General features: G+C 41.6%; 1 protein-coding gene across 1 annotated transcript in view; it reads right to left on the bottom strand.

Annotated features, from left to right (window-relative positions):
- Positions 1–6,204: 6,204 nt before the first annotated feature.
- Positions 6,205–10,469, bottom strand: part of WDR93 (WD repeat domain 93) — a 17,185-nt gene continuing 12,920 nt past the window's right edge. Inside the window, exons 13-17 of the mRNA XM_029284018.1 lie at positions 9,923–9,983; positions 8,906–9,062; positions 8,335–8,494; positions 6,780–6,899; positions 6,205–6,211 (exon numbers count right to left, since the gene is read on the bottom strand). Coding sequence (XP_029139851.1) covers positions 6,205–6,211; positions 6,780–6,899; positions 8,335–8,494; positions 8,906–9,062; positions 9,923–9,983 — 505 coding nt within the window. The remainder of the gene's footprint in view (positions 6,212–6,779; positions 6,900–8,334; positions 8,495–8,905; positions 9,063–9,922; positions 9,984–10,469) is intronic.

Genomic DNA, 10,469 nt, shown 5'->3' with positions numbered 1-10,469 from the left:
TCCAGTGGTTCTGTAAAACAAGGATATTGGCTTAGCTATGCCGTGACTACGTTCCTCCTTCTAGTTGTTGCTTGAATCAGACATTCCTCTTCCTTTGCCCATTGCCTTTTTTCTACTGTAACCCAGATGTATTTGAGTGGAGGGTTAGTTGCACAAAAATACGAACATAAAAGGAAAGAAGCAGCAGCAAATGCACTGTTATGAGCGAGACAAATCATCAACAGCCTTTATTAAATTTGCAGCAGTTCAAAAGGTATGCCATTTCATCCACCTCAGGAGCACATCTTGAAGCTTTAATCAGGATGTTTCATGACATAGAGGATTCTTTATTTTCTCTGGCATGTGAGGGGTTTTTTTTCCCTCCCTTTTCTCTGACATACTTTCCACAGCTCTTTTCCTTCTGCGGGCTGAGATATTTTTTGTATGATGGTTGTCCATTCCGTAGCTCTTCCTCCCGTTTCTCAAGGTCAATTCCCCATACCTTTACAACATCCCCCATTAGAACTGTATCCGTACATAGCTTTAGGAGGAACTCCTCTGTGCTTCTTTCTTTTCTGACCTGTCTTTGTAGATTCTACGTGGTAGGAAACCTATTTTTCATAATCTGAAAATCTTTCAGACCGAAAGAACAGGGAATAAATATTTTAGTATTTTCAATTAAAAAAAATTCTTAGAAAACCCAGAACTTCAAAAAGCCTAGGAGAACAAAATGATTTTACCAGTGCAGAAAAGAACAATGCACAATGTAAGATAATGCTCCTTGGGAAATAGCGACCTACAAATGACTTGTAATATTTAAATTGCTATTCAAAAATGCTGGGAAGGTGGGAAAAACACAGGAATTGGGTTGTTTTTTTACCTCCAACAAATAAACTGATGCTGAAGATGATGGAAATAAACCCAATTATCTTGGGAATGTGTATGGAGGGATTGGACTCTTGACAGTGTAGCTCGTTACCATCAATGTGGCCACTGAGGCAGAAAAGGCAAGCCCATGATTGGTGAGAATCCTGGGAATTCAAGTCCAAGAACATTTGGAATGAGTCAGCTTGGAGAAAGGTGTTGAAGTAGAATAATGCTTATCAGAACAGCAGGATAAGCCCTTTGTGGCCTAACTTGCAAAGACAGAGAACTGCAGTATTGTTAATATTCAAACAATACACCATTTCCAGTGGCTTCGTCTAGATGTCTCCTAAAAGATGTGGTGTGGAACATGCACAGCCATAATCTATTTAAGGTGGGCAAAACTGTGGTAATAGCAAGCGAATTAAGTCAATGACATGAATGAGGCAGCACAAGAGGTTAAAAACTAGCCTAATGCCAGACGTGAAAGACGAGAGCCACACCTTAAGTTCCAATTAAGCTAATGCCTATGTAAGGGAATCTAATCAACTAATGGTTGGCACTATTAGGCTAACATTAGGATATTAGGATAAGGGCTAAGAGAATTCAAGAGGGGTTGGGCTTGTTTGTGGGAATGTAGAGATTCTAAGCTGATTCCTCTCTTGACTCCGACCCTGGGCTATGCTGCTTCTTCTCGATACTTATATAGAGCTTAAAAAAAGATTGTGCAAGTTTCAGACAGTACTGTGTATCTGGACAGCTTTCAGAAAGAGCTGTCATTTACCAAACACAAATCCACTGTTAATCATGAGCATTTTCAATGACCTATTTATTCTTGATGGTGGAAGTAATTGGAGGGACAAGGCTGGTCTGACTGCCATAATCCACTCTCTGCTCTTCTTTTGGTATCATTTTCCATACTTACTCAGGGGGTTATTTCAAAGCTAGACCTTAACAAAATATGAAAGGTCTGCTTTGTTCCATTTTTCTTTTGAAACATTTCTACCTTCTCTCGTAGCCAAATTATACGGTTTTTTTAAAAAGAGGAAAACGCAGCCTTTGTAAACACGCCATTCTCGCCATACAGCAAGGAAGGTGTTTTTTGAATCAGCACGAAAATTCCATCCCGCTGATCTTGTCACCGGCAAGTATGCCGGAGCGCCCTTTGTTAATCTCTCATCAATCATTTCTGCTGGTGCTCTGTAACTGCCGGATGACCTTCTTGGGAGGTGGAACATCACTTAGAATGATTTTTAGCTTGTGCTGTCGTCTCTGGTGGCAATGGAAGAAATAAATAAAGCACTTTGTTTCCTAATAATATGAAGGAACTGTTTCAGGCCCCAACTTGATCCAAATGGAAAAGGCCCAGCTTTTCAAAAGACGGCAAGAACTAATTAGATCATCGTGAGGCCCGGCTTAAATGAAGAAACTCAGGAAGGAACAGAAAAGCTGTGAAGGTGGCATTTGTATTCTGTCTCAAATAAAAGGGTGGGGCCTGGAACTTTAAAATACAATATTTTTTAGCTTCCTCCCCCCCTTTTAAATCGGCTAAAGCTCTCCTTTTTCTACATATATCTCTGTGGCAGGTAAAATTTAGACAGAAGATGGAGTGGTGTTGTAGCTTCCTTGTTCCATCATTAGGTATAGATTTGCTTGTTTTTCAAATATGCAGAAATAACCACGAAGAAGCAATGCAAGGCCAGTTATATAAATAACAGTGTAATCCTGAAAGAGAGAAAAGGCAAAGAAAATATACAGGCAGAGCAGTAAACTGGAGCTTTCCATATTTATAGACATCACGGAAGAACAGAGTTGTAAGGGACCTTGGAGGTCATCTAGTCCAACCCCCTGCTCAGGCAGGAAACCCTATACCATTTCAGACAAATGGCTGTCCAGTCTCTTCTTAAAAACTTCCAGTGTTGGAGCATTCACCACTTCTGGAGGCAGGTTGTTCCACTGGTTAACTGTTCTCACTGTAAGGAAATTTCTCCTTAGTTCTAGGCTGCTTCTCTCCGTGATTAGTTTCCACCCATTGCTTCTTGTCCTGCCTTCAGGCACCTTGGAGAATAGCTTGACTCCCTCTTTTTTGTGGGGAGTAGGAGAGCCTTTACCATTTTAAACAAATGGCTATCCAGTCTCTTCTTAAAACTCTCCAGAGTTGGGAGTACCCACGACCATAATATTTATTTATTGCAATCCTCAACCACCCATCTCCCTCAAAGAGGGGACTCTGGGCGGGTGTAGGATAAAACGTTAAAATATAAAAACAGTATATTAAAAATTAACGTGTTCAGTGTTGTTGTTTGTTTTAAAGGAGGCAAGAATAATTAAATGCTGTTAAGAATTAGTTGACAAAGGCAAAGGGAGGACTCTCATAGCACCAACGAACCCCACAACTGCATGCTCCTTTGGGCTCCCTACGCAAGGCTGCAGAACCCTGTTTTAACCCTTTTCTGGAAGACAAGGTTCTCTTCCTAGAACCCACCAGTCAGAGTTCTTTAACTCAGGGGTCCCCAACCCCCGGTCCGTGGACTAGTATCAGGCTGCGGCACGCCAGCAACCGGTCCGCACAAACAAGCAAAGCCCCATCCACGAGATGCAGGCAGCACACAAAACCACGTACTCTCCATTCCGTGGAAAAACCTCTCTCCGCGGAACCGGTCCCTGGTGCCCAAACGGTTGGGGACCTCTGCTTTAACTGACAGGCTCTGCAATATATCTTCTCTGCCTGACTGGGTGGGACAGGCTGATGTAATAGGATCCAGCCAGTCCTGTTTTATCCTAGGCATTCCCATTTAGTTCCCCCAAAACACGTTGCTGAGGTCCACTTGGCCTGTAACAAAGCTAGGCTCTCGAAGGAACCATAGAATTGGGAGGTGTTGCACGAGTGCTCTCTTGTGGACTGCTGAGCAGCTAAAATCCTGTTTATTGAATAGCAGCCTCTAATAATCACCAACCCAATGGATAGCTGTTGCAAATCTACAACCAGACGAAGGCACGTGCACACACACACAAAAAAGCGTCCTGAAACATTTCCCCACTCACACACACACACACCCAAACAAGTAAGAGCTCAGACAAAACCTTCCTACCAAGGGGTACAAAAAAAAGCACTGAGAAAGGAAGTTACTTGTTTCAGGTGTGTATGAATTTAAATTATAATTTGCTGCTTTATTTTGATCAAACTCCGAGAGGTGAGAGCAGATCAATATTTACCAGCCCAGATTATAATTGGTTTTCCATTTGCTGGGTTTGCCAAACTCATTGAGCTAACCAGTGATTCAGAAACAATAATGGCTGGATTCACAAAAAAACAACAACATTGAGCCACAGACAAGCCACATTATAACTTAACATGTTCTGCGAATCAGCAGTATGATTTTAGGGTTACATTGAACAGAAGCCAAGTAATGGAACTGTGATGTGCGGAAGGAAAAGGACCCCCAGATTTCTCTTCATTTGCTCACCGTGATCTGCTGTTACATCTGATCCTCCTAATGGATGATGATTCTTAGGGATATTGAAGAATGCTCCCTATTGTCTTGGGAAAAATCTGTCACCATCGATGGGGAAAAAGTGGCACCTCTACCCAGCCAAACTGAAATTAGAATCGGATCACACCAGAGTCTTTCATTTCCAGATAGTTCCAATATTGTCAAAGTAAGTGCTATGTTTATTTGTAAAAAAAAAGAGTAGTAATGACATCTATTGTTCAGGTCCATCTTTTTTTAAAATAATAATAATAATAATAATAATAATAATAATAATAATAATAATAATAATAATAACAACAACAACAACAACAACAACAACCAAACGAAGGCTTTATCTGCAGGCTTAAGATCTATCTGAGCAGATGCAAAAGGAGAAACAAGTACTTTGGCATAAATTTCTTGTATGTTTCTTAGCATCATAGACCTCCAAGGAATTTGGTCCTACCCCCTGCTGTCTTCTCATACTCTGAAGTATATAACAGAGATTACCCTTTGAGCCTCCAAAGGTAACTGGAGACTCCATTCCCATGTTAATTCTTCCAGGCTTCTGACCTTGTTCCTTCCTTTTAAATGAAATAATGGCTTGCAAGGAACCAGATGCTATTTAAAAGGGTCCCAAAAATGGAATCAGATGGCAAAGTTGCTGCCTAAGTTGATGGTATTTCAGGTTCCGGGTCAACATGTAATACTTCTTCGCTAGTCCCAGGAAAAAAGCTAAAACAGAGAAGAACTGATATAAGAGAACTCGTTTTTATGATCTTAGAAACAACATAATGGTAGAAAGTATTATAACAAAAGGCAAATGGACAGGATTCTAGATATCAGTAGACGTGATTCCTATTGGCTAACAAATCAAGGGTCCCCTAAGTACATTTTTTTTGCTTTACTTTTCCACTGCTGAGTGATTGTCTGTCCTTCAATAGAAGGCCAATCAAGAGGTATGGTTCAAAATGGGCAGATTATTGCTAGGGTAGATAACCTGCTTCCCAACACATTTTTGTGGCCCTCAGAATCCTCCCCAGAATTCTGCGGCACAGTTGGCCGAAATTTAGCAGCACAATTTTCCCCTCCTTTTGAGGTGGGAAATAAAAATTATAGCGTACCTTCTAAAATGGGCTTCATGTAGTCTAAAAAGGAAATGAAAGCCTCATTTCTCCACCCGTGGAAAAACTGAGGGATCTCAGTCTGCTTAATGGATTCAGAAAGGCAGTCTGATTTGGGGAGGTTGCCTTTGTACAGCTACACAAAAACTCATCAATTGCCGGACTTATTTAGGGGCATTTCAGGTTTTTTTATCCCTATGAATTCAGAAGTAAAATCTGATTTGTTCCAACGGCCTTTGATTGAAATCTTTGAATGCAGTCTTCGCCCAGCAAGAGTGGTAGGTTTGAGCAGAAAGTCTACTTTTACATTTTCCCTCTCGCTGGACAATGTTTGATTTAGGGGAGCACGTCAGAGACAACTTTTGAAATGGAAGCTTGCCACATCAACGGTGATTCCGTAATATAGCACAGCATATATGCAGGATAAACACTAAGCGGGCTTTTGCAAATAATCGTAATCTGAGTATTTGCAAAAGCTGCCCTGTTTCAAAACCTGTTTTAATTAGGTAGTCCTCGACCTACAACAGTTTGTTTAGTGACCGTTCAAAGTTACAATGGCACTGGAAAAGAGTGACTTATTTTTCACACTTAGGACCGTTGCAGCATCCCCATGATCACGTGATCAAAATTCAGACGCTTGGCGATTGACTCATATTTATGATGGTTGCAGTGTCCCAGGGTTAGATGATCACGACAAGCGAAGTCAATGGAGAAGCTTAACTGTTAAGCTAGTTGTTACTAGCTTCACAACTCCAGTGATTCACTTAACACCTGTGGCAAAAAGAGTCAGAAAAGGGGGCAAAACTCAACTTAACAATTGTCTCGCTTAGCAACAAAAATTGTTGGTAAGTCGAGGACTATCTGCATATTTTGCTCACAACCTAAAATGCGTGGATTTTATCTCCCAAAATTCCCACGTCAGCACCGATGAAAATTCTGGCTGTTAAAAATTCACCCAGTGGTTAGGTAATTCATCTTTTTCATTTCATTTCCGAAAAAAAAAGCTGGATCGGGTTAAGTGCCTTTAAACGTGGCGTGTAGTCAACCAACATGCCTTTAAACATGGCACGTGGTGGGGCAAAGGAAACACGATCACTTTTTAACCCAGTTAATGAAGGAGATAGGTATAGAAATAGGGAACTCATCCTGCTACCATCCAAATATTTCGGGGTACAATTCTCTGTCGCCTGATATTAGCCCTGTTTCCTGAGCTGACATGCAAAATATCCGCAGAGCATCTTTGCGATCGGGAACACAAAGAACAACATCTGTCCTGGGTTGGTCAAAGCAATTAGGATTCAGCATCTGTCTCCGGGAGTGACAAAGAACAGAAACCAACCTGAACTCTTGCTGCACGTTCACTTCACCAAACATCTTCCTCTTCAAGCTGGCTGCATATTCCTGCAGCTGGCTCCAGCATTCTGGCATCTGTTGGCTAATTGTGGACAGCCTCTGCAAACTAGCCAAGAGACACAAATAGTGATTCCAGCTCCCTTTGGTTTGGGTTTTTGTTCCCCTCATTGCCTGGGGAGTAAATTATTTGTAACTGGGTTCCCCGGCTCCCAGACAGTTACTCTTTTAAGTTTTAAGCACTTTTAAGTTTTCACAGTGCTTCCAGATATATAGGATTTTAGCAGCCTTTGCAAATAGATCGACAAAATAACTCTAAAAACAGGACACTTTTCTTAACAGCTGTTCCTGCCAAAGAGTATTAGGGTAGCATGTTGGGAATGTGTTCCACCAAACGGTTCTTACTCCTCTGGTTCAATTCCTGGCAAGCTCCCTCTGTTTGGAGTGTGAAGAGTTGGTAGAAAGGACTCAACCCCAAAGGTAACTATAATGGTATGTGGGAATGAACTTCCCACAAACTATTACGGTAAAAGAACTAACGCTGAGCAAAGCAGGAAATATTGTGGCACTGGGAGCAGAAATGGCCTTTGAACAAAAACAAGTGCCTTGATCCTGCAGGTCCCAACTCTATGCTCTGACAATTCCAATCAAAAGAGTTAAGTCAGGTCCCATGCTTAAAACTGATAGCCGCCACTGTCGGTAGCATTGGGCTAGACCAGGGGTAGTCAACCTTGGCTCTTTTATGACTCGTGGACTTCAACTCCCAGAATTCCTGAGCCAGCCATTCTGGCTCAGGAATTCTGGGAGTTGAAGTCCACGAGTCATAAAAGAGCCAAGGTTGACTACCCCTGGGCTAGACAAACCAAGAGTCACTCAGTTTGGGCACTGTGGCAAGCCATTATTTGCTGGACTATGATTGTAGGGTTATAATCCAGACTCACATACGAGCTAAGATGAAACTAAATAAGCCCCACTGCAATTTCCCATGTCTGCATTACACCCAATTATTAAACATCATCCTCATTTGTTCAAAGCAGCACCTATCTCTTACTCATCTTCTAAGTTTAATCTAGCTGAGCAGTCATAAATTCATTGCACACATCATATTGCCATCTAGTGATTCTATGGATAAAGTGCACATTTCAGGAAAGTACTGTGATAATTGTAGTGTTTTATTTTTCTCCTTCCCCCGGAATAACTAGGACTGGAAGAAGAATTCAGCTAGAAACGGTAAAGATCTTTTCTAAGATCTAAAGAAGCTTTTGGGAGGCCAGCACTGATTTTGCCCAGGGGCTGCATTCCAGAAAGAGTAAATGGGCCAGACCCAAATGTGGGCAAAACCACAGCAAAAAAAAACAAACAAAAAACCTCATAGGTAACAAAATTAAAGAGATTAGATACCCTTACGGTGCCTTCTTTCAATATATTTAATTCGACCTTTCAGAATGATAATTTTGCTTGGTTTAAAAAAAAAAGAGCAGTCCTCCATGAAAAAAAAGGTCGGTCTCGTTTCTAAAGAATAGGAAAGGCGGCTGTCGACTTACTTGTTATTTAAAAAAAGATCGCAACGTTTGTCCCAGGGCAATTCTGGAAAGGCAACAGGTAGATTCTCAGCTTTTGCAGCAAACGTTTCCATGAAAGAATATGTGCTGAAGTCATAAATAAAGATGGTTTCCATTTCTGCTTTACCAGCCTTAGACTCCCCTGTGGTTGAAAGGTTAGGGTTAGAGATTATTTATAGCCTCCCTATTTTAAAAGGTCCACTTTGGATTGACTAATCAAGCGGCAGAATTAGACTTAAGAGAGAAATCAAGCAAGACAATCTGAGCCACCTGTCCTCCACGGGGGCTCTGAGGCCAACAAACGTGGAAACAATTGTTAATCGCCTTCACAATGCTTTATAAAGGGATGGCCCTGTGGAAGTGCTCCAAGGCTGATACCAGTAGGATCTAACAAGCTCTTCTAAAGTAGAAAGAGAAGGAAAAGTTGAAGGTGAGCCAGAATTGGAGAGCTGAGGAAATCATTGAAGGAATTCAAGACGTTGCTTAAAAGAGGAAAATGCTCTTCTGATCCTGCCTGTCCTTCTTATGTGTTTCAGGTGGAGGTGTGCCTTACCTTGGACGGCCAACCACTTGCCATTTGTATCCGTGGAAAAAACGGGCTGCCAAGGGGATGCCACTTTGTGGGAAGGTGGCACCATGAATTGGCAAATGATCTCATCGGTCGTGGTATCCATCAGATTAATGACGCCAATCCAGAAGAAAATCAGCACCTGGGACAAAGGAAAAAGGACATGCACTCATGACTTCCACACACTCATGGGGTGTTGTTTTATAGCAGCCTTCCCACAACCCAGTGACTTCTAGCGGTAGGCAAACAGCTACAATTTACAAAGAGCCAGTTTGTCCTAGTGGTCTAGTGGTTAAGGCGCCTAATAGAAAGGGGAGACTGTGAGTTCTAGTCCTGCCTTAGGCGTTAAAGCCAGCTGGGTGTCTTTGGGCCAATCACCAAGAGAAATGTGAGTTCTAGACCCGCCTTAGCCATGAAAGCTGCCTGGAGTGAGTTTGGGCCAATCACCAGGGGGGTTGTGAGCTCTAGTCCCGCCTCTGGCTTGAAAACTGACCGCGTGACTTTGGGCCAGTCACTCTCTCTCTCTCTCTCAGCCCACCTCACAGGATCGTTATTGTGGAGACAATAGGACCAGGAAAGGATGTTTAACATGTTCACCACTTTGAGTTATTTGTAATAACAACAAAGGAAAGAAACAAATAATTTTTTTTAAAAAAAAAAATGCTGCCACCACCAACATTAACATGGACCTTGGTCTAGTACAGCATTTATCTTCTATAGCAGGGGTCTTCAAACTTGGCCCTTTTACGACTTGTGGACTTCAACTCCCAGAATTCCTCAGCCAGGTACTGCCTGGCTGAGGAATTCTGGGAGTTGAAGTCCACAAGTTGTAAAAGGGCCATGTTTGAAGACCTCTGTGCAACATCATAACTGATTATTTTGTATCCAGATATTTCATCTCTAAATTTCATCTCCAAGCACCTCGCCCTTGATCTCCCACCTTCAGGTTTCTTGGATTTGGAGAGGCGAGAAATGTTTAGGAAGTAACAATATGGCACTCACCGCATCAGGCAATGTTGGAATGGTTGCCACACCACTGATGGTCTGATCAGGAACCTCAGGCCTATTAAAAAAAAGTGACTCTATGTACTTTTTTTCACTTAGTATCTTCAGGAAAGCCTATTAATGACCAAGAGAGTTGTAAATCATACAGCTGTTTAAGAGACATGTGTTCAGTCCTTCTTTGATTCTGATCTAAAATGACCATAAAGACTAATGGGATTTATTGTGTATTGCCCACCAACCCTATTTCAGCTTGTTTGACAAACCGGTCTAGTGTGCAGAGTTCATTTTTTTTTTACACAGAATATAGTATTAGCCCTCAGGCTTGCAGGATAACATTCTAGAATGGCACCAGAAATTCCCTTAAAAATTCTAGAAAGATTCAATTTCTGTCCTTAAAAAAAAAAACAATAGTCATGTTAGCCTGGAAAAAAATCCCATCCCAAAACCATTTGGCCTTTTTTTTTTTAAGAAAAAATGAAATATTACAGTACCATTGAATCTCCAAGAAGGTGTCATTCGATAGTGTGGAATTAGGGAAAACAGG

This window comes from Protobothrops mucrosquamatus, unplaced genomic scaffold, assembly GCF_001527695.2.
Source record: "Protobothrops mucrosquamatus isolate PMUCROS unplaced genomic scaffold, P.Mucros_1.0 scaffold334, whole genome shotgun sequence".
NCBI classification, from domain to species: domain Eukaryota; kingdom Metazoa; phylum Chordata; class Lepidosauria; order Squamata; family Viperidae; genus Protobothrops; species Protobothrops mucrosquamatus.
Note: the sequence above shows the minus strand (reverse complement) of the source record. Positions and strands in the feature narration are given on the sequence as shown.